This window comes from Crinia signifera, chromosome 11 (assembly GCF_055691185.1).
Source record: "Crinia signifera chromosome 11, ASM5569118v1, whole genome shotgun sequence".
In the NCBI taxonomy this organism is placed as follows: Eukaryota; Metazoa; Chordata; class Amphibia; order Anura; family Myobatrachidae; genus Crinia; species Crinia signifera.
This window is the reverse complement of record NC_139227.1, coordinates 42,948,654-42,973,453: the sequence shown is the minus strand read 5'-3', so window position 1 is coordinate 42,973,453 and position 24,800 is coordinate 42,948,654. Positions and strand designations below refer to the sequence as shown.

Sequence of the window (24,800 nt, the reverse complement as noted above, 5' to 3'; positions counted from 1 at the left end):
GCAGATTATTGCACAACTAGTCCCTATAAGGGAATGGGAATGATCTGCAGATCCCTAGAGAGGCTAGCTAGGTAATGTGCAAGTAAGCACAGAGTAAAACTGGATCCTTATTTTGTACAAGTTTAAGTTAATGCATTTAGGGTCTATAAAAGGGGAAATGTGGTTCTCTCACCCCTGATGCAGCTCACAACGTGTTAAGTGACCGTTACCCACCCATGAAACCCCCCCTTATTTCTGGAGCCACAATCTAATTTCACTTGCTGCAAATATTATGTTCATTTGTTTGGAAGTGTTTATCTGAAACGTCCTCTATAAAGATATAATTAGGCCGTATGTCACTCTAATAGGGCTGTTGCTGTTAATATTTATAGAATTCCGTTTTATTTTTGTTTTTTAATAACTGAGTTAACCTTTTATGATTTCTACTTTGGTTGCTTTTATTTACAAGAACATTAAATATATATTATTTGCCTTTTCCGAGCAGCGAGAAGAATTGCCGCAGTCGTTCTACAGTTTAGGATATTTCTTCTTTATAATTTTTCTTATCAAAAGTTCCCATTTTATTGACTGTATAAAAAAAGCAAAACAAATTTTTTTTTTTTTTTTTTAAATCACCCAGCAAACTGAGACCTCTTCAGTGTCCTCGGCCCGGAGATAGCGGACACAAGTGACAATGTTTTGCGCTGTTATCTGCCGGCTGTAGAAGGCTGCGATAAAGTCTTCTGCTGGGAAATGAACGATCTCCGGCCTTTGCCGTGACAAATAAAAATGTTTAACCAGGACTCCTGGAATACCCGCTCATGTCTCTGATACATTGATATTGCCTCCGAGTACCTTTATCCCCTGTTTTCTCACCAGCCGTTATCTGTTTTAATGACAGGTGGTCAGCAGCTGTCAGGAAAAGATCCAGCACTGGTAAGTGTAAAATGCTGATAAAAGAATAACATTACTGGGTTCCTATCCGTAATCCTTAATTCTGTCTGTGTTCTACCTGCTGTATTGATGTAGACGCGTTCTTCTATTGAAAATAATATTGCTGTCTACTTAATGGCCTTTGTTCTTTTGTATATTCAATTTTGCATAGCACTTGCTTTTCATGTGATGCATGCTTTAAAGCGACAGTCTTTTAATAGCACTTTTTTTTTATTTGTTTGCCTGCATATCTATCTTGCTGCAAATCATTATCTTCTGTTCAATATCCCACCTGGAGGGCAGAAAAATATGACTGACAGTGTATCTCAGCATATCATGTGATGAAAGATGGGGGAAGATTTTATGGTACAAAGAGCTCAGAGGGTCTGTTCCAAAGCCTCTCTGCTCATTTATTTATTTACAGTTTATTATATAGCGCAGCAGATTCCGTTGCGCTGTACAATAGTAGACAGTGATAAAACAAACTGGGTAACAACAGACAGACTTGGGGGTAGGAGGGTCCTGCTGCAAGCTTACAATCTATAGGGGCATAGGATGGAAACTCAGGAACAGGCACCAGTAATAGCAAAGCAGTCCCACCAAGTTACAAGTCCAGAAGAAAAGCTATATAATATATAAGTGCCTCAGAGGGTTATGCGTGTGGTACTTAAATATGATAGGCTTGCCTGAAGAGGTGAGTTTTCAGGGAATGCTTGAAAGTTTGGAGGCTAGTGGAGAGTCTTACTGAGGTTGATAGATAGATTTTAGTATCATCTGCATACAAGTGATACAGAAATTCGAAAGAACTGATTAGTTTGCCAAAAGAGGAAGTATAGATTGAGAAAAGCAGAGGACCTAAGACTGAGCCTTGCGGAACTCTGACAGAGGTAGTGAAGAGGAAGTAAGTAAGTTTTATTTTTATAGCTCACTTTCTCCAACAGGACTCAAGAAAGTAGAGTCAGAGAAGCTAACACTGAAAGAGCAATTAGATAGGTAATATGAGAACCAGGAAAAGGCTGTATCATTTAGACCTAGGGAGTGTTGTGTTCGGAAGAGAAGAGTGTGATCCACAGTGTCAAACGCAGCAGAAAGATATAGAAGAATAAGTAGCATGTAATGGCCTTTAGACTTAGCAGTTACCAGATCATTCACCACTTTAGTCAGTGCTGTCTCAGTGGAATGTTGGGAACGAAAGCCTGAATGAAGTGGGTCTAATAGGGCGTTAGAGTTAAGAAAGTGTGTGAGCCGAGAGTAGACAAGTCTCTTGAATAGCTTGGAGAGGCATGGGAGCTGAGAGATAGGATGGTAGTTAGAGAAGGGTCAGAATTGTGTTTTTTTCAGAATGGGAGTAATCACTGCATCTTAAACAGAGAAGGAAAAGTACCGGTAGCAAGAGAGAGCTTGCAGATTTTAGTTAAGGTTGGCATAAGCACAGGAGATAGAGTTTTAATGACTTGTGCAGGTATAGGATCAATAGGAGAGGTAGAAGAGTAGGAAGATATGAAGAGTGTGGATACTTCCTTTTCATTTGTGGGCTCAAATGAAGAGAAAGTGCCAGAGGGTTCAGCAGGGGAAAAAGTGGGTTAGAGGTTGAGGAAGAGCATACCATTTCATCTCGGATGTTATCAATCTTGTCCTTAAAGTAGGAGGCAAGTTCTTGTGCACTGATGGTAGCTGGTGGGGGAGGAGGGGCAGGGTACAGAAGAGACTTAAAAGTGTTTAAAAGTCGCTTAGGGCTGGTTGCATGAGAAGAGATGAGAGATTGGTAGTATGTTTGTTTGGCAGTGTCCAAAGCATTGTTGTAGGAGTGGTAGCTAGTCTTATATATTTCAAGGGTCTGGTACAGGTGGGAAACAGCAGAGTCAGGAGAGGTAAATGTAGAAATTAGTGAGAGCTAATAGGATTGTGATCAGAGAGAGGGAAGGGAGTGTTAGTAAAATCAGAGACAGCCTGGTGAAAACAAGGTCAAGGCAGTGGCCTTCCTCATGAGTAGAGGAGTCGGACCACTGGGAGAGGCAGAGAGAAGAGGTTAGAGAGAGGAGTTTGGAAGCCTACAGAGATTGTGGACTGTCAATAGCAATATTGAAGTCACCCAAGATGATGGTGGAGATGTCACATGATAAGAAGTGGGGGAGCCAGGCAGAGAAATCCAGAAATTGAGATTTGGGAAGCCCAGGTAGGCGAGTGATAGCAGCAATACGCAGAGAGAAAGGGGTAAAAATCCTAATAGAGTGTTTCATTGCTATGAAAGTCCAATGACACTTCGGGGGAAATTTACTACGCTAAATACGTATAAAAAAAAATTTGGATTTGTATAGTAAAATATGAATTTTCTTTAGGTGAATACGTATTTTCAGGATTTACTATCCTGAAAATATGTTAATTTGTATTCATGGCACATTCGTATTTGTACTTACAAAAACGAATGTATACGCCATCGATAGAATACGAATAGGAATGACCATTCAAAAGAGAAAAATAAATAAATAATAAAAAAAAAAATGGTGTTGGGTCCCCCCCAGCTATAACCAGCCCCAGACTCACAGAGCCGGTCCTGGATTTAAAAAATGAGATTTTTTCTTTGCGTAGGGTTATTTTTTACAACCAGCACCAGGCCCAAGGTCCCCCTATTTTAACAACCAGGCCCAACCAGCCAGCAGGGTAATACAAATCCGCCCGGCCAAAGCATTAACCCCCTGACCAGTCAGCCTGGGCAGGGGCCCTGGGGGAGTGGGTACCCCCCAAATGTTCCCCCCTCCATAATTTACCTACCCAGGCTGAAGCCTGGGGTTGTCCCCGATGCCCCTGGGCTTTGGGCATGGGGCTGATTAAAGTATAAAAAATAGAATTAACTATTGTATATTGCTGGTGGACTATTAGTCCTAACAAGCCTCCCCCGCATGCAGGGAGCTGGAGAACCACAAGTCCCAGCATTCGGGGCATTAAAGGGCTCGCTGGAACTTGTAGTTCCAAAACAATATACAAGATAAGACAAAGAGAAAGCGGTTGCGCACTTCGATGCACACCTATTTTTGTTGCATTTTTAATAAAGTATTTTATTATTAAAAAATGTCCCTTCGTTTTTTTTTTCTTTTATTCACAGAAACTCAGGGTCATTCAAACAATTAGACACGGTGAAATGAGAGATTAAAAAGACATCACATATAACACATAACATACATTGGCCCTTATTCTGATCTCGGCGGTACGGCCCGCGTGCGGCCGTACCGCCGATGTTTTCACTCTGCACATGCGCAGAGGTCACTCTGCGCATGTGCAGGCGAAATCGCCGCACAAAAAATGTATACGCCGCAAAGGGGGCGTATAGGGGCGTGAGGGGCTTAATAGCCTCATTACCCTATGCATACGCCCAGCGTTTCATGGGCGTTCCCATGCAAACGCGGGGCGTATGCATGGTAATGAGGCTATGACGCCAGTGATGGGGGCGGCAAGCTGACATCGCCGGATGTCAGCTCTCCGCCCCCATACAAGCTTTCACACGGACGATTGTCCGTGTGGTCTAAGCTTGCGGGAGCTGGTGGAGCGTGCGGCCCTGCCTTCGATGGTCGCCGACCATCGAATGCAGGGGGCAGCTCCCACCATGGTGGAGGCGTACGCCCCACCATTTTCATGCGGATCGCCAGCCGTCCGCGTACGGACGGCCGTGGCGATCCGTATTGTAGGCGGGGATTGGTTTGTGCGGCCGGAGCAACGTATGCGGCTCCGGCCGCACAGATCAGAATAAGGGCCATTGTGAGGGAATAGTTCTTGGAAATTTAAGTGAGAAGATCGTGTATTAAAATTCCAGAACCTGGGTTCTGAAATTTTAATACACGATCTTCTCACTTAAATTTCCAAGAACTATTCCCTCACAATGTATGTTATGTGTTATATGTGATGTCTTTTTAATCTTTCATTTCACCGTGTCTAATTGTTTGAATGACCCCGAGTTTCTGTGAATAAAAGAAAAACGAAAGGACATTTTTTAATAACAAAATACTTTATTAAAAATTAAAAATGCAACAAAAATAGGTGTACATTGAAGTACGCAACCGCTTTCTCTTTGTCTTATCTTGTATATATCATTGGTTGTAAAGATAGCACCCCCACCTGGTAAAATTCAAAACAAGGTGGATGAAATACCCGTACATAAGGGTGAAATAGGTGGAGTGCAGATCTACCCCCCCTCTAGTTCCAAAACAATACAAATAGTTAAATAAACACACACACACACCAGAATAATAAAACTTTATTACATACAGCCCACTCATACTGATACTTGCATATGTTGAGCCTGTAGGTAGCCCTCCGTCCATCTGTCCATCCATCCATCCATCCATTGGTGTGTCCTGAAGAAATCCATAGGAGTACCTGTGGAAGCAAATTATACTCACAGGGCTCCTGTGGCGTAGATCGGTTCTCTTGGTTCCAGTAGCATCCTGGTGGGGGGAGAAAACAACCAAACCGATTTACATGAACCAAGCCGGACTATGGAGGAGACACCGGAGGATGTTTGTTTACCTCCGGTGGCTCCTCCTCCCAAATGCCGCTATTGGCCGCCTAGCGAACCATCAGGAGCCGCTAGGCCTGAGTCCTGCTGGAAGTATGGCTTAGCATTTATTTTTACGTAGCGGTTCCAAAAATTGGAACGAGGTTACGCTGATATATAAACAATGATGAAATGCACATTACCCCTCGCCTACTGATTCTTACCAATGTGGGAGCCTTCATCAATATCTCCCCAGTTTAGTTTCAAGTGAAAGCACTAGGATGACAGAATTGTAAGTTTTTTAATGTTTTAATTGTGCGGATTAATGAGGAAATAACGTCCTTTTAGAACCGAGAGCTAAGGATCCTTGGCGCATCGGAATTCCTGATAAGTCCCGCTTTAATTATATTTTTTTCAGACACATTATTAGACTAGTTCAAATGGGTGAACGGTTACTATTACATTATGAGTTCCTTTACCCGAGGCAGACGGAGCCGGCTAAATAATGAGTTTATAAACTGTGATTAATCTTGCAGGCCATAGTAGGTAGCAGGAGACTAAACAGAGCTGTGTTACTTGTATTTGTTTCTGTTCCTCTCCCAATTATTCTCCTGTGCCCGTAGCTGGGATATTAGATTTATAAGGCTATTTTCGGAGTGGCGCTGCTGGAACACCAGAGGCCATCACTGGATGGGCAACCTCATTAGCTTATATCTGTCCGAGAAATAGCCTATTAATTTAAAGCAAGGGGAACGTGAATTAATATATTATTATTCATATTTTGTTATTAATCTATAAAATGAGCATGATTAAACAACAGGTATCTAACCATTGTTTATGCAGGCAAAATTTGTGCCCAAGGTAGATAGTTGGCTTGAAGTCTTATAGGTAACAAATCACATTTATGAAAATTTGTGGCATGAGAATTGGTATGTTTATGTAGTAGGTATGAGCACAGCTATATTTTTTTGTATAAAATAGAAAAATAACCTGGAATTACCTGCACCTGAATCAATATCCCAACAACTAACCTGCTACATGCACTGTGTGATATCGCCATCCAGTCACACACTAACCTGCTACATGCACTGTGATATCGCCATCCAGTCGCACACTAGCCTGCTACATGCACTGTGTAATATCACTGTACAGTCACCAACTAACCTGCTACATGCACTGTGTGATTTCGCCATCCAGTCACACACTAACCTGCTACATGCACTGTGTGATTTCGCCATCCAGTCGCACACTAACCTGCTCCGTGCACTGTGCAATATTGCCCTCCATTCCCACACTAACCAGCTACCTGCAACAAGTGATACCGCCATCCAGACACTCAGGGTGAGATTTAATAGGATGAGAGATTCAGAAAGTGAGAGATTTGGGAAGAAATCTCCAGTTTTTTTAAAGCGGCAATCACTTACACTGCAAAATCAAACTGGTTTTGCAGTGTAAATGATTGCCGCTTTAAAAAAACCTGGAGATTTCTTCCCAAATCTCTCACTTTCTGAATATCTCATCCTATTAAATCTCACCCACAGTATCCTGGTACATAGACTGGGTGACTGTGCTGTGCTCATTTTTTTGATATCACCAAAACAGATCTTCAGTAAAATGGTGCAATACAACAGCCGGGTGCTCTTTCGAGTTTTCTAGCAATTTCAGCAAACTGGGACAAATCTTGATGCAAATTTTGCCCCTTCCCTCTGCAATGACAGTGTAGCATTGGGATATAATACAGTGCTTCGTACATGTCCAGTGGAATTGTCCATCTGTTATTTCCAGTACCATGTAATACAGAGACCTCTGTGCTCTGAGCATTACAGCTAACATTATTAACCAAAGCAGAAAAGTTAGGACTTTGATTTGGGTCCATTGTGTCTTATTAATGTCATTATCTGCTCCCTGCAGGAAGAAGGTAGAAGGTGACTATGATGCACTTCAGGAGCGGCTGGGCACATTGCCTGATAAGTTATCGCACAATATCATGGTAGGTGTTTATCCGGATTCGGTATCAAATCCCGACGGTCAAAATCCCGACAGGATCATAATACCGGCAAGGACAAAATCCCGACATTTAAAATCCCGACATTTAAAATCCTGACCGGGTCAAAATACCGACTTATAGAATGTACAGGTGAAACGATCTACATGACTTTCCATCGACAGGTCGCGCGGTCGACATGGGTTTTTTCACTGTTTTTATACCCGAATCTCAACACAGTCGACATGGACACAGTTGGAAGTGAACCGCAGCCCCTCGCATCGCTCGTTTCACTCGCAATGCTTCGGGCACGGTGCACACTATTTTATTCTCCCACCACGCCCTAGTGGATAGTAGGGCATGAAATACCGTCTGTCGACACATGTCGGCTCAAAAAACAGTGAAAAAAACCCATGTCGGGACATATATGTCGGGATTTTGTCCTTGTCGGGATTTTAAATGTCAGGATTTTGTCCTTGTCGGGATTTTGACCCATTCGGGATTTTGTCCTTGTCGGTATTATGACCCAATCGGGATTTTGACCCTGTCGGGATTTTGTCCTTGTCGGTATTATGACCCAATCAGGATTTTGACCCCGTCGGGATTTTGACTGCATCCCGTTTATCCTAATATTAGTATTCCCATTCCAATTAGAGATTGGGGCGGTGCATTCAGCTTTGTGTTCAGTTGCACGGGTTGTTAATCGCAGGCCAGCGTTCCACAGGCAAGCAGCCCCAAGGCAAAAGCTACTGTAACTCTTGTTTCTGATCACACCCTCCGCAATACGCATCCCACGGCTAACTGAATCTATCCCTGGGTGATGTTGTTGAGGCTGATACAGTTACAGATACGTCATCTATCCAGCCTCAATACGCAAGCAGAGGCTCAAAGACCTGGCGCATTTGGAGGGGCCATTTGCTGTAGCAACTGTTATGTATAAGGACCCACCTGTAGTTCATTTACTGTTAATAATAATTATACAGGTCGAGTATCCCGTATCCGAATATCCGTTATCCAAATTATTCCGAAATACGGACTTTCCAGAAAGTGAAATTTTTTTTTTTTTTTTGCTAAAAACTCACTGGGGACATTTGTAACAGCATCACTGGGGACATGATATGTAACTGGCACTATATATGTGCAAGACAATGATTGCTTGGCATTCAAATTCAGTGCTGAGATAGTACACAAATTTAGTTTCACGTTTTGAAACCTTGTTTTTTGAACAATTTAAATATATTTGTGTGTATTTTATGTGGTAATAAAATATATTTGTGTGTATATTATGTGTTTATACAGCATAAATGCAAGATACTTCAAAATACATCATTGAAATATTAAAATATTCTGAAATACGGAATAATCCGTTATCCAAAATTCTCCTGGTCCCGAGCATTTTGGATACGGGATACTCAACCTGTAATTTAAAAATAAATGATATGTGTATTAAGACGTCAGCTGGTCCTTTCTGCCAAATGAGCATTCTAGGTTGTCATCCAAGTAATTTGAAATAAGTAATGAAATAAATATGACAGTGTGCAGTGAGCAACTCATGAACAAACACAAGAAAGTACAGATTGTTCACTACAACAATGTAACAAAATACTCTTATTTAGTATGTTTGGTCCTCTGTAATACACGGCATAGGGATGTCTCATAGGATTAGGGCTGAGATTTCTGTCTGTATGCTGTTGCCCGGTGGATCATCATTGACCAGTTTCCATCTTTCCGGACATTGTTTTCTTCAGGTACCGTTTGGCCCTCTTGCTTTTATGCCCGGACGACTTGTCCAGACGAACGAAGTAACCGTTTTACTGGGGGACAATTGGTTTGCCAAATGTTCAGCAAAACAAGCCGCTACTTTAGTCGACCACAGGAAAAAACGTGAGTATTCAGAAATGATGGCTTATGCTACAAAGACGTGTTTGTTTCCCGACATACTGACACACTTAGGTGATTTCAATGCTCTGACGGCGATTTCTCGTCGGTGAGAAGTGCCGATAACTCGCCGTCGGTGTATTCAATATTTCCCCTGAGGCGAATGAAAATGGCAGGCATGGCAATTTAAAATGACGAGGTTCGTCACAAAATGAGGCGGACTCATTGCATTTGTAGCAAATCTTGCCATTTAAGGAAACCTCGCCGTACAAACCCCTCGCCGGCAGTATTATAAAGCAACAATCCTAAAAAATGACAAACGTGTCACTGTGGAAGGCTTTAAGAACTTACTGTGAGCTTATTCAAGCTGCTATAATTGATTGGAAAATCTGCAGCATTATAAGTGTCATGCAATTACCATGGCAACCACAGTCACATTGTTAAGAGTAAAATGTCCAATGTAATTCACTGTCTTCTGTTCAGATATCCTCTCCAATAAACACCATACAGTATAGCATAGTATAACGTATCACTTCACCCACTGTACTTGCATCGATGCCACCTGTGGCTTCGTAATGTTCCACTATGGGATATAACTGTGTAGAAAATTATCTTCTAATAATAACTTATAATCATCCACAAAGTACAGGTTGAGTATCCCGTATCTGAATTTCCAAAAACCGAAATGTTCCAAAAATCGTGGTTTTTCAGAATATTTCAGGGTTTCTTTTTTGTTTGTCGTTCCCCCCCCCCCCCCCCCTTCCCCTGCCCCTTTTTTGATACTTACCACGTCCTCTTCTGCGGCATATCTGGTCCCAGGTATGCATTGTGCGGGCGTGCCGTTGATGTCACCAGCGCGCCTGCAAACTCGCACAATGCGCTCTTGGGACCGCTGAAGAAGATCCTGAAGGCCGCCATGGATGCCAGGGGACCATCGGGGGGGACCAGGTAAGTATGTTACAACCTCAACCTGTATAAGTCTCGGACGATGTTAGCGAGAGGTTAGTAATTATTGGATACTCAGGGGTAAATTTACTACAGTCCCTTTATCACTTCACCAGGCTTAATAAACATTCCCCATAAGGGGCGGATGCACCAAGTTTCAAAAAGGAGAGTGATAATCAGCCAGCCAATCAGCACCTAACTGTTATTTCTCTTTCAATGGTCCTGGTGACACAGCTCAACACTGGGATGTAGGAGGGTCCGAAGGAGCCAGGCACCTATCCTAAAGCTTTAGAGGGTAGGCTCCTCCCCTACTGCATCCCTGGACTCTCCAGTTCGTGTTAGGTGCCCACTGGAGTGGGTGCTATTCTAAAGGGCTGCAGGAGCAGCCGAAGAATTAGAGTAGTTAGGGTTTTTTTATTATTTTATTAACTATTACCCTAGCTAGGTAGGCACAGTGTGAGGATTTTCATAGTCCATTTTATGCGGAGCTTACACGCTGAGCTCCTGACTGAGAGGACAGCAGCGCTGTGACAGGCATGTTCCAAGTGGTCCCCATTTGAGGGGGAGATACTGGAACAAGGAAATCCTACCTAAGGAGCGGCTAGCTGGGGGTGGTTGGCGCCAAAAGGTCACGGACCCCGCAGCAGCAGGGACTTTGGTCTCTTCCTTCACTCTGACTTTGGCGCCTTTCAGAACGCTTGCAGCGGAGCTGAGCTGGCTTATTGATCCTGGCAGAGTGACTTGGATTTCCTGGGCATCGCTTCCCCGCAGTTGAAACCTACAGACAGCTAAGTGATTGGGTGCATTGACTTTGTATAAACGCTTGTACAATTGTTTGCACTGTGTATATTGAGATATATATATATACGCTTCACTTGCATCATGTCTGAGCATCAGGCTGTGGTTTTGGGGGAGGGAGTCCTTAGTGCACTGAGCGCGTGCAATGTTTGCACACAAAAGTTTGTCCCTGAGCAGATGGCCAAGGGGGGCTTATGTATTACTTGCGCTGATGTGAGACCCATGGGCAGTGAACACCATAGGGGAGAGCAGAGTGAACCTGCGTGGGCCAGTGCCCTAGGCAGGTCGGTAAACGCTTTGGTGCAGCTTCTGGACAGGCAGAGTGATGTGCTGGTAGAATCACAGAGACCTATGCCATCATCTCAGCAGTCGTCTGGCTCCTTACCTCTTACCCAGGCAGATCCTGCACTTATTCAGGTGATGCAGGATACTGCTAAGGGGATCAACAGATTCAGTGAAATACTGGACAAAATGGATGAGGTTACAGGGACCCCTAAAAGGTCTTATGCTATGCCTAATGTGTTAGAGGAAGAGGAAGGAGAGTATACTGACACACCCTGGGACCAGGGTGATGATTTTGAAGAGACCTCTGCTGCTGGTATAGAGGATCTTATTGTGGCTGTAAAACAGGCGTTAAAACTGTCTGTTGAGGATAAGACCCCTGTTAAGGGTGTTTTTAAGCGACAGCGAAAGGAGGCTGTTACTTTTCCCTCAGATGAGGGGTTACAGGAACTATTGGAAGGGGCTTGGAAAACCCCAGATAAGAGGCTACAGATGCCTAAAAGATTCCTTAGTCTGTACCCCATGCCGGAGTCTCATTCTGAACTCTGGGAAAAGGTGCCTGTTGTGGATGCTTCTGTGGCACGCTTATCAAAAGCTACGGTATTACCTGTACAGGGTGGTGCAGCTTTTAAAGATGCTGTGGATAAAAAGCTAGAGGGAAACCTCAAGGCTATTTTTGAAGGGGTGGGGTTTACCCTGCGTCCCCTTATTGCTTCAGCCTGGGTCTCTAAGGCCATTATAGAGTGGGCTGGTGAGCTATGCACCATGCTGCAGGCTGACCACGGTGCTTTGCTGGTAGCAGAAAAGATTAAGGCCGCTGCAGAATATGCGGTGGAAGCAGAGGAGGAAGCTCTTAAAATGGCTACCAGAGTATCCACAGTCTCCATAAATGCCAGGAGGGTACTCTGGCTTAAGGCCTGGGAAGCGGACAATGAGTCCAAAAAGGCCTTAGAAATGTTAGCTTTCAAGGGAAAGTTACTTTTTGGTTCTGAGCTTGAGGAGATTATAAAACAAGCCACAGGCGGCAAGAGTACGTTTCTGCCGGCCTCCTCAACAAAGCAGTCATCCAGATTTGCTGCTTTTAGGCCGTCCTTTCGGCCCTCCCCTAGAGGTGGTGCGTCCTTTCGGGGACAATCGTTCAGGGGAAAGTTCCAGAACTCCAGGGGCAAATCCCAAAGGTCCAAGTTTGGCTCTTTCAATAAGAAGCCTGCCTCTAAAGGAGAGGAAAAACCCTCCGCATGACTGCCAGGGGATCAGCCCGGCAGGGATAAAGGTGGGGGGGCGTCTTACACACTTCAGAGACGCTTGGGCTTCTCTAGACCAGGATACCTGGGTCTTAGAGATTATTACCCAGGGTTACAAAATCCCTTTCAGAGGGCGGACTCCAAAGAGGTTCATCCCCACACCCATACCAAAGCAGGCGCTCCTGCGCACAGCTCTTATGAGAGCGGCTCATTCCCTTTTGGAAAAAGGGGTGGTAGTCCCGGTTCCCAGGGCAGAGTGGAAGAAAGGATTTTACTCCACGCTGTTCCTGGTGCCCAAACCAGACGGGTCTTTCAGACCAATACTAAATTTGAAGTCCTTAAATGTTCACCTTTGGGTAGACCATTTCAAAATGGAGTCTTTGAGAACTGTACTCCTGAGTCTGGACCAGGGAGAATTTCTGGCGTCCATGGATGTCCAGGACGCATATCTGCACGTTCCCATTCACCCGGAACATCAGATGCTGTTGAGATTTGCCATAGGAGACCTGCATTTACAGTTCCGGGCGTTACCCTTTGGCCTAGCAACCGCGCCAAGGGTATTTACAAAAATAATGTCTGTGATGGCGGCAGTGCTGAGGCTCAGGGGAATCACAGTAATACCCTATTTGGACGATCTCCTGTTCAAAGCAGAATCAGCAACACTGCTTCAAAGTCATTTAAAAGAGGCCATCAGTTTTTTGCAGGCTCACGGCTGGATTTTAAACTTACAAAAATCTCAGTTGGTACCATCACAGAGGATCCAGTTCTTGGGAGTCATACTGGATACCCATCTCCATCGGGTATTCCTCCCGGAGATAAAGGCCAGGGACCTGGTCAATCTAGTTCAGGAGATCCTCAGTGCTCCGAGCTTGTCAGTATGGAGGTGCCTCAAACTCCTGGGGAAAATGGTGGCGTCATTCGAAACGCTTCAATTTGCCAGGTTCCACTCTCGAGTATTCCAATGGAACATTTTGTCAGCCTGGTCAGGAAACACTTTGACCATGAAGACGGAGTTGATAGTGCTGTCCGCAGACACTCGGGACTCCTTGAAATGGTGGACAGAGGTAGATTCCCTTCAGTGGGGTCGGTCATTACAGACCTGGGACTGGTTGATAGTAACTACCGATGCCAGTCTCAGGGGCTGGGGGGCAGTAGCCCTGGATCTCAGGCTGCAGGGCCTGTGGACGGCAGAGGAATCAGCGTTGCCAATCAACATCTTGGAGCTGAGAGCTGTCTGGAAAGTGATTTCCTTGGCGGGAGACAGGTTAAGGAACTCCCCCTTGAGGATTCAGACCGACAATGCCACAGCTGTGGCGTATCTGAATCACCAGGGAGGTACACGCAGCAGATTGGCCATGTGGGAGGTGTCCAGAATCTTTCTATGGGCGGAACAGAATGTTCCTGCAGTATCGGCTATATTCATTCCAGGAGTGGAGAATATAGAAGCAGACTTCCTGAGCAGGGAGGAGCTCAAGGAAGGAGAATGGAGCCTACACCCTCAGGTGTTTCACCAGATCACTGCAATGTGGGGAACTCCGGATTTGGACCTAATGGCATCCAGGTTCAACCATCAGGTGCCCAGGTTCTATGCCAGAACGAGAGATCCGCTAGCAGAGGCAGTGGATGCCATGACTACCCATTGGCAGGGAAATCTTCTTTATGCATTCCCTCCTATTCCGATGTTAGCAAGACTGTTAAAGAGGGTACAGGACCAGAAGGTCCCGGTGATCCTTGTGGCCCCAGATTGGCCAAGGAGGTCTTGGTATTCGAGGCTTCAGAGGTTATCAGTGGATTCATGGCGTCTACCTCTGAGACCAGACCTGTTAAGACAAGGCCCATTCAATCATCTGGATTCCGATCGATTGATTTTGACGGCTTGGTTATTGAAACCGCCATTTTGAAAAAGAAAGGATTTTCTGACGCAGTAGTGCAGACTATGATAAAAGCCAGAAAGGCTGTTTCTTCTGCAAATTATTATAGAGTCTGGAAGACTTATATTAGATGGTGTGAGAGGCAAAAAGCTCACACATCTCACTTCAAATTATCAAAAATGTTGGATTTTTTACAAGATGGATTTTCTTCGGGCCTAAGCCTTCAGTCGTTGAAGGTGCAGATTTCGGCCTTGTCCATCTATTTTCAAAAAAGAATTGCCATTTTACCGGAGATTCAAACTTTTTTACAAGGGGTATCCAAACTGAATCCCCCTTACAAGCAACCAGTAGCACCTTGGGACCTGTCACTGGTTTTGGATTGCCTTCAGAAGGCACCTTTTGAGCCTTTGAGGTCGGCTGACTTTAAGTTTCTCACGTGGAAGTTAGTGTTTTTGTTAGCAGTAGCATCTGCTAAGAGGGTGTCTGAGTTGGGAGCCTTGTCATGCAAATCTCCCTTCTTAATCTTTCACGATGACAGGGCTGTTCTGAGAACAGTGCCGCAATTTTTACCGAAGGTAGTCTCTGCCTTCCATTTAAATCAGGAGATAGTTCTACCTGTGTTTCAACCCCCAGAGGGTTCCAAGAAAAGGGACAAGTTGAAGACTTTGGATGTTGTGCGTGCCTTACGCATATATGTGGACAGAGTGAAGAGTGTTAGAAAGACTGACACTTTATTGGTATTGTATGACGTACATAAAATTGGTTGGCCTGCATCTAAGCAGACCATTGCTAGGTGGTTGCGATCTGTGATAGCTTTTGCATACACCAAAGTGGGTAGGCCTGTACCGGCCAGAATTAATGCGCATACCACCAGGTCAGTTGCTACCTCTTGGGCGGTCCGACATGGGGCCACAGCGGAGCAGGTTTGCAGAGCTGCCACTTGGTCATCTGTTCACACATTTGCCAAATTCTATAGGTTCCATGAGTTCGCGTCGGAGGACGCATCATTCGGGCGAGCAGTGCTGAGAGCTGCAGACCTGAGCGTACCCTCCCAAAGGACCGGCTCTGGAACGTCCCAGTGTTGAGCTGTGTCACCAGGACCATTGAAAGAGAAAAAGGGATTTTTGTAAGAACTTACCGTTCGAATCCCTTTCTCTGATATGGTCCTGGTGACACAGCGATCCCTCCCTTACGCTCAGTAAGTATGCCAGAATTTCATGATGTTCATGTTAAAATGGTTAAAAGTTAACAGTTTCTGTTATAAAATGTGCATATAATATGTGCAGGCGTTTGTACTGAGTTAATGTATTCCAGTGGCTTTGAAAGTTGAACTGAAGAGTCCAGGGATGCAGTAGGGGAGGAGCCTACCCTCTAAAGCTTTAGGATAGGTGCCTGGCTCCTTCGGACCCTCCTACATCCCAGTGTTGAGCTGTGTCACCAGGACCATATCAGAGAAAGGGATTCGAACGGTAAGTTCTTACAAAAATCCCTTTTTTTCAAACCCAGTCAGTGACATGCCAGTTAGGAGCTGATTGGCTTTTTATCACACTTTTTAGTGAGTCCCAATTCGGTGATAATAATGGATTAGATGTAGGAAGCACGGTACGTTTAAGTGCGTTCTTCCATCATACATTTCCCCGGCAGTGTGAGGTAATTGCCATAACAAGTAATGTGACAGACCGCGCTTCTGTTTTTCTGTTGTTTCTATCACGTCTCTAGAAGGTTTCCGTTTTCCTTCTAGTGGAGGTAGCGGTCTGTCAGGCTGAGGTATATTATCCCAGGGGTTTGCGTCCGATTTTATTCATGTGTTTGAGGGTTACTGGGTCAGCGGCTGGCACCCAGCATGTTGGAGAGGTGTCTTGTGGCCCTTTGCACAGCGTTGCAGCCTATTCTGTGTTGAGCGCGTGCAGAGGTCACACCCTCTTCAGTCACATACCCCGCACCAGTCATGGGGCAGGTGCTGGGCGTTACTGCTGTGGCTGGCGGCGGCGAAGACACATAGATACATAACAATGTTATTTAGAAGACTGGCTGATGTCAGCACCTCCGGGAACAGAGAGCCAGCAGAATTGTGACCGTATCACATGCGCGTTTTCACCTGCACCGTATATGTCAATGCATACTTAGTATCTCCCTAAGCTCAATGAGTAAAGTCCTGGCTTTCAGGCACCAGATATGGAGGGTCCCTGATGTCTGCCGTGGTCTTGGGAAACTTCCCTCACTCCTGCCTCCACCGTTCTGCCTATGGCACTAACCCTGGCTCTCCGGTTCAGGCAGAGCCTTGGCACGATGCAGAAACACAGGTGAACCCTGCGGTAGAGAAGTAGAACGCGTCTCCTGCCCCCCCCCCCCCCCCCTCCTCTTGCTGCACAGTAGGGTGAGCGGAACTTTGCAGGGGTGATCTGGCCTGACGAGTTAAATGCTCACAAGAGTGAATAGTAATGAGCGGCAGCCGCGGGATTTATTTATTTATTATTGGCGGAGAAGGAAGCAGCTGAGACGCGCCGCTCCCCGCCACTTAACCTTCCCCTCTTGATTAGGGAAAATGTTAATCAGGCTCCCAAACTCTCCGAGCTGGAGTCTGAATCCTGCCCGGGCATTGATACGCCCCACACCAGGGAATATACAGTTTATCTCCTCTCTAAAGTTAGACTCCGGCGACTCTGCTGTCTCCTTAGAATAGAGATACTGTTTAATTCTGTTCTATTTAAAGACCGTAATAAATAAATAAGGCATAAAAGCAAAGTCTGACCTGGAAGCAACACACGTCTCATTTCCTACCGGGGGACCTCTGTTCTAAGACAGAATAAGGGGGCAGATGTATTAAGCCTTAAAAAGAGATAAACACGAGGGTGATAGAGTGATTAAACATCCATCCAATCAGCTCCTAGCTGACATATTTAAAACACATCCTGTAACGTTACAGTTGAGCTGATTGGTTGGACATTTATCTCTCTTTATCACCTTTGAATTTATCACTTTTTAAGGCTTAATACATCTGCCCCAAGGTTGTGCAATGATGTGTCCCAACCTTTTCTGGGGACCTGTCTCGTGTCTGCCGTGTGAAGTGGTTACACAGATTCAGTGACATGCTGCGAAGATCCGGGCTACGATGTACGGTAAGGCAGATTGTTGGATGTGTTTTACTTGGCCACTCTGCCTTAGACCTCGCTGGAGGCCATTACTCTGAGATATCCTGATTCCGACACATTTATGTCTGTCATTGTGACTAGTATTATTATTATTGTCGCTGATTTGTAAGGCACCTCTGCGGCACCAGATGGGGTGAAATCGGAGCATCCAGAAAACCGGGCCAGTGAGATTTTTCCCGTGAGTTTGGAACTATATTGGATCGCATCAGATCGCATGCGATTTACATGCGATTTGCGTGGGGTGCGATCTGAAGGCAGTACAAAAAGTTTGTGCAGCACATACTTTTTGTACTGTGTGATAAGATGCCCGCGGGAGCACGCATCGCATCACACGGTGCAATCGCACCGTGTATGGGCACCTTAAGTCACACACGGTGTCCATCTTGGATGTAGTTTCTTGTTGTTTTATTGTGTTTACGTTGGAGTCGGCGATGGTTCTATTGGTGTTCCGAGCATGCGTCTTCAAACAAAGCAGCGAATCACAGAAACTGGTTAACCGGCACCTCCTGCCATGTATGGATCATGGGGTCGATAGATCGGCTTGCACAAGGTCTACATTGACAGGTTGACGCATGAAAAGGTAAACATGAGGTTTTTTTCAGTGTTGACTTCTGAGCCCGTGGACCAGTTAGTGTAGCGCTGCCCCTCACTTCAGACCACTCTCCTGTCCCCATTCAGCGTCCGCTTGCATGGTAAAAGAATGAAAGTCCAAAAGTTAAGAAGAAAAAAAAAATGTTGAAAAACTCACGTCAACCTTTTACTTGTACCGACCTCGTGCATGTCAATCTTTTGACATATTTTAGCATAGCAGCAGCAATTGTGCTACCTCCGAATCAGCCCCACAGCCACAGAGGCAGGGGAAAGGGGGAGACTTATGAATGTTTAAATCACATGACCTAATCTAAATGTTTTTTTATGTTCCAGCACAAACATTTGGCACTTGTGATTTTGCGTTCACCATGCTTGTGCACAGGAGTGCGATGAGAGCGATCGATCCGAAATAAACATTAGATTTCTCCCCCTTCCCTGCGCTGCCGGGAGGTGCTTCATGTGTATTACAGCTAATTGTGGGGCTGCATATAATGACTTTTTATACGGACATGCCGCCGCTCTTACTGACATTATTATACAGCGCTGGCGGGTTAGTATGCGGTGCCGCTATTTCTGGGGTTGGTTGTTAGCGACCATGAGAGGTAACCAGCCATTACTGCATGGATTCTGGGCTGCGGGATTCATTTGTGGGATTTAGGCCCATTCATTAGATAATGTCAAATAAGTGGCCTTTATTACACCACGATAAGTAACATAAGAGGCGATGAAACGCGTTCCTGTACATTCAGAGTAATCCATTTACTAAGCATTGGAGAGAGATAAAGGGGTAGATGTATGAAACAGTGATAAGGGACGAGAAGTGAGCCAGAGGATAAGTGGCCCATGGCAACCAATCAGCTGCTCTGTATAACTATATGTTATGAAAATTGAATGTTACTTCAGTGCTGATTGGTTGCCATGGGCCACTTCTATTCTGTCTCACTTCTTCTCCCTTATCACTGCTTCATACATCTACCCCAATGTACTAAACAATCAGCCCCTAATTGTCATATAACAGGCAGTGGGCAGATGTATTAAGCCTGGAGAACAGAGAAAGGGCTGTATTCAGTGCTGCCAGCGAGGGGGTAAAACACTGGCTGCTCACCCTATTCAATGTTCTGGGGGAACCCTCGCTGTCAGATGACAAAGTGGATTCCCCCAGACAGCAAGGTGAGTGATCCTCACCACGAGCCTCACTGTTTTAGCGACAGCAAATGCTGTGTACTGACCGTGTGAGCTGTCACAGCTCGCAAAACACATTGAATATTCCACAAAGAGAAGGGTGATCACACACCAGCCAATGAACGGTGTTTGAAAATGACAGTTGGGAGTTGATTGGCTGGTGCTTTATCTCTTTTTACCATGTCTCCACTTCATCACCAGTTTATCTCTTCTCCAGGCTTAATACATCTGCCCCTGTGTTTGAAGAAATTACAGGAGCTGATTGGTTGATAGATTAGGGCAGTAGTGCCCAAACTGTGTGCTGTTGCACCTGGGGGTGCCTCAGGATCCAGGCAGGGGTGCCTCAGATTGGTGGTCAAAGACCGATTCAAATTAATTAATGTTAATGTAATGGGCAAAACCAGTGCTAATGGCTGCTAGTCATACAGAAGCGTGTCTTTCACTACATAAATAACACAAAAGATGTTCTAGAAACACAATTCATTTAATTTTTACATAACAAATTTTTGGCCTACGGGTGCCATTTCATCGTAGTCGCTGCAGCTGTTGCTAGACCCCCGTGCCCTCACAACACTACGTGTTTTATACGCTATTTGATTGATATTGGTATTAATCAGAAAATATTGTCCTGCCGTTAACCCTTCCATAGCCTCACAAAGCAATCTTTTAATTTTAGGGCACAACCATTATAATTAAAATGCTATGGAGAAAGTTATCTGGGTCAGTGAGAAGTTGGCTTCCGTACGCTTCCTCTTTGTAGCCACTGCAGCAACTAGCCTAGAACGTGTTAGGTCACAGGATTCAGGTGGAGATCACCCGCTCTTTACCGTGTCAGACAATTGTGTTAGCAAGACTGATTTCATTTCACTTGTCGCAGAAAAAGATGTTGAAACGCATTTCTGGAGAAAGACTCTGCGGTTGCTTCAGGGGAACCCCCAGGTAAGGGTGATCCGTACATCGCAAGAACAGTATAATAGGATAATCCCAAGACACACAAGCCCTACAAGGGCTAAGAATCCCTGCCAGCTCCTTCTGCGTACGTCACGTCTGATCTCCACTTCACATTTGTCACTGTGGCTCGAGCTCAGCTTTAATAGACAGACTAGATCTGCGTTTTGATTTCACTGGAGATTAGCGAAACAGATTTGCGATACTAGAATAATTGTCTTTTGGAAAAAAAGGCAGCCCAAACTAGGCTTTATTCCAGCCGCAGATCGCCTAAAAGGGGACGGGGGCTGCTGCCATGTGACGTCAGCCGCCTGCCACGTGCGGACATTGACCTGTCTGTGTTCCCAGGGGAGTACCCAGCCTTTTCATGGAGATGCCCATAAAATGCTAGGTGTTCCCCTTCAGCAGCCCACTGGACCTCGCTGTCCAGAGCAAACGGGTGGCGAGTGTGAAAATTACCAAAGCTGTTCGCTCCAGGGTTTGCGCATAGGTGCAAACCCCCACCCATTGGACAAGGGGCCTAATTCGGACCCAAACAAATGGGTCTGAATCATCCCCTTGGATTGATATTAGAATTTACAGAGACCATTTATTAGCACAGGACCTAAATGGCACACCCTATGCAATGAGGCTTGTGTGTGTAATATATATATATATATATATATATATATATTAACGTGAAGAGGCGGCACTCTTAGGTCTTTGAAGAAATATTTCAGGCGAGAGAAACACCATAACTTATATCAACGTTTCAGTTCTATTATAAACTTTCGTCAGGATAGTTTATAATAAAACTGAAACGTTTATATAAGTTATGGTGTTTCTCGCCTGAAATATTTCTTCAAAGACCTAAGAGTACCGCCTCTTCACGTCACTATCTACCCTCCTCCTGGATTGGAGTAATTGAGGAAGGCACCAGGGCAACTACAAGTAAGAAGGGATTGAGAAGAGCAGCTACTGCATGTGTTTGGAGTGTTAGATAGAGAAGAGCAGCTACTGCATGTGTTAGGAGTGTTAGATAGAGAAGAGCAGCTACTGCATGTGTTAGGAGTGTTAGATAGAGAAGAGCAGCTACTGCATGTGTTAGGAGTGTTAGATAGAGGAGAGCAGCTACTGTGTGTGTTTGGAGTGTTACAGTATATAGATAAGAGCAGCTAACAGCATGTGTTACGAGTGTTAAAGGCCCCCATACATAGAGCCGACTTGTCCTAAGGACAAGTCGGACTCAATTCTCCTCCGAGACGCCCGGCAGCTCCCCTGGAGGCTCATATACGATTTAGGACTACATGTGCCATTTTTTACATGTGATAAATTGCATGCCATTTATCACATGTAAAAAAAATAACAGGGAGCTGCAGGGCGGCGAGGAGCAGTGGGGGTGGGCGGCGGCAGCGTCTCTGAAATGAGTGGCCGGCTGGGGAGGAAGCAGTGGGGCAGCAGCGTTATCAGATCAGTCAGGGCGTGCGGCAGTGACCATCAGTCTCCACTGTCCAGCGGCGGCTATTACATCTTTAAAATAATGTGTCAAATGACTCCGGCTTTTGATTGGCTGAGATAGAGCACTCTCAGCCAATCAGCGGCTGCGGAGGGAGGCTACTGATTGACTGAGAGTGCTCTATCTCAGCCAATCATTAGCCGGGCAGTCATTTGACATGTTATTTTAAAGTTGTAATTGCTGCGGCTGCTGCCCGCCCGCTACGGCGCTGGACACAGTGGACACTGATGATCATTCTGGTCACCGCCCCCCACCCCAGCACTGCGCCCGCCCCACCGATTGCAACGAATCTTATGTCCCACCGGTCCGACCCCTGGGGCCGGGTCCGATACACACGGGACCGCGCATCGGACCCGATGCCATGTCATGAAGAAACGATTTGGTCCGATTTAAGGGGCCGATTGATCGCAATCGGCCAAAATCGGACCAAATCGGCTCGATGTATGCCCACCTTAAGGCTGCCATACATCTACAGATCGATTGTCAGATTGGGCTGGTTGGAACAAAATCCTGGTAATGGATGAGAGCAAATGACAGTTGACCATTTGCTTTGAATTGCTGGAAAACTGCCAAAAACTGTCACTCAGATATTACCAGGTTTTTGTTCCAACCAGCCCAATCTGACAATCGATCTGTAGATGTATGGCCACCTTTAGATAGAGAAGAGCAGCTACTGCATGTGTTAGGAGTGTTCAATAGAGAAGAGCAGTTACTGCATGTATTTGGAGTGTTAGGAGAAGTTACTGCATGTGTTTGGAGTGCTAGATAGAGAAGAGCAGCTACTGCATGCATTAGGAGTGTTAGATAGAGAAGAGCAGCTACTGCATGTGTTTGGAGTGTTAGATAGGAGAAGTTACTGCATGTGTTTGGAGTGCTAGATAGAGAAGAGCAGCTACTGCATGTGTTAGCAGCTACTGCATGCGTTAGGAGTGTTAGATAGAGAAGAGCAGCTACTGCATGTGTTTGGAGTGCTAGATAGAGAAGAGCAGCTACTGCATGTGTTTGGAGTGCTAGATAGAGAAGAGCAGCTACTGCTTGTGTTAGGAGTGTTAGATAGAGAAGAGCAGCTACTGCATGTGTTTGGAGTGCTAGATAGAGAAGAGCAGCTACTGCTTGTGTTAGGAGTGTTAGATAGAGAAGAGCAGCTACTGCATGTGTTAGGAGTGTTAGATAGGAGCTTTTGCCACCCATTCTTAAAATGTTAGGGACTTACTCAAAGAGGTTACCTTGACGTAGTGGGTATACCCATAAACCTGGCCAAGATTATGCAAATAAAAACAACCTAATTCTTTCTAACACAAAACTTTGTGAGAGACTGTTTTTTACCTCATTCCAAAACTATATTCCATGTAACCAATGCAAACCACTCCTGAGACAGGCCAGAAGTGCAGATATTTTTATATATAACCCCTCATCCTCACCCACATAGTGATTCTGGTGCACAGGACCCTCTGTAGTCTTTCCTAGATTTCTCGTTGGATGGCCAAGTCATCTAGTTGCTGTCTGATGATCGTCTTGTTAGTTTATTTATCATCCAGTCATCGGTACCAATCGTTTGCTTGTGTTCAGACTGACCCCGGCTGCCACCTTCAAACTCTGTTTGTTGCCCATTTCTAGAATTGGGGGGCAGTTGAAGTCTATTGGGGTCACAACTCTGAGAGCCTGGACGCTTTAAAGGGAACTATTCCCTTTTCTGTTATGCAGATATTTGGATGCCGAGGTCTCCTAGTATGTTGCAGAATCAGGAAGCCAGGTTACGGTCATCCACTTTGGCAGAATAGACTAAAGAGCTTGACATCCTCTCCGTACCATTAGGTTTAAAGTAGATATAGTCCAACAAGTATAGATTATACACCAGGCTTATCCTAACCTATAATGGTGGTCTGGTAACCCAAAGACTGAAGTGTCGGATCTACCCAGGCATGCTTATGTCACAAAACAGCCCCCCCCCCCCCTCCGCCCGGCCATGTGAGCTCCGTGAGAGCCCCCCTCCGCCCAGCCATGTGAGCTCCGTGAGAGCCCCCTCTGCCCGGCCATGTGAGCTCCGTGAGAGCCTGGCCATGTGAGCTCCGTGAGAGCCCCCTCTGCCCGGCCATGTGAGCTCCGTGAGAGCCTGGCCATGTGAGCTCCGTGAGAGCCCAGCCATGTGAGCTTCGTTAGAGCCCGGCCATGTGAGCTCCGTGAGAGCCCCCCTCTGCCTGGCCATGTGAGCTCCGTGAGAGCCCCCCTCCGCCCGGCCATGTGAGCTCCATGACATCCCTCCCCTCTGCCCAGCCACACTGTCCCCCTTTTGCCCATCAACCACAGAGGACATTATGGATGTGTCACCACTGGGGGGGGGGGGGGCAGGCATTGTGGACGTGGTACTGTGGAGGGGGGCATTACCTGGGGCATGTGTGTGGCCAGGGGAGGTAGAGGTGCTGGGTGTCTTATTAGAAAGAGGGAGATTTTGGCTGTAACTGAGTTTTCACCAGCTGTACCTGCCTGCTATCCCTGGCAAAGAGCATTTTGACCCCTGGCATCACGCATGCAACCCCTGGCAATGAGCATGTAGGTAAGCGGCACTTATGTGACATAATATGTACTAAGCATTACAGCGTGTGGTATTATATGTAATGGGCATTACAGTGTGGCTTAATGTATAATGGGCATGCCGTTGTTTTGTAGAATGTGTAATGGGCATTACAGTGTGTGACATAACGTGTAAAGGGGATTATAGTGTGTGGCATAACATGTAATGGGCATTATGGCATGTGGAATAACATGTAATGGGTGTGTGACATGTGTAATAGGCATTGCATTGTAAAAAATTTCCACGCCTTCGGTGCGCACTGCCCCTATTCTTAGTTTGTCTGGCTCCTACACTTTTATCCTGGCTCCCTAGATTTTTAAAAGATTTTTCAAGCCCTGTTATAATAACGTAATTTCTAATAACAATTTGTACTGTATGTTCAAATCACATCGATTCCTTTAAACATGCCAGGGAAATTACTTCTGTTCAAACCCACTGCGAACCTCATACTTCTTAT

General features: G+C 45.5%; 1 protein-coding gene across 1 annotated transcript in view; it reads left to right on the top strand.

The window, feature by feature from the left end:
- Positions 1 to 24,800, top strand: part of URI1 (URI1 prefoldin like chaperone) — a 92,163-nt gene that overhangs the window by 43,909 nt on the left and 23,454 nt on the right. Inside the window, exons 2-4 of the mRNA XM_083164940.1 lie at positions 881 to 915; positions 7,313 to 7,391; positions 9,134 to 9,269. Of these exons, the coding sequence (XP_083021066.1) occupies positions 881 to 915; positions 7,313 to 7,391; positions 9,134 to 9,269 (250 nt within the window). The remainder of the gene's footprint in view (positions 1 to 880; positions 916 to 7,312; positions 7,392 to 9,133; positions 9,270 to 24,800) is intronic.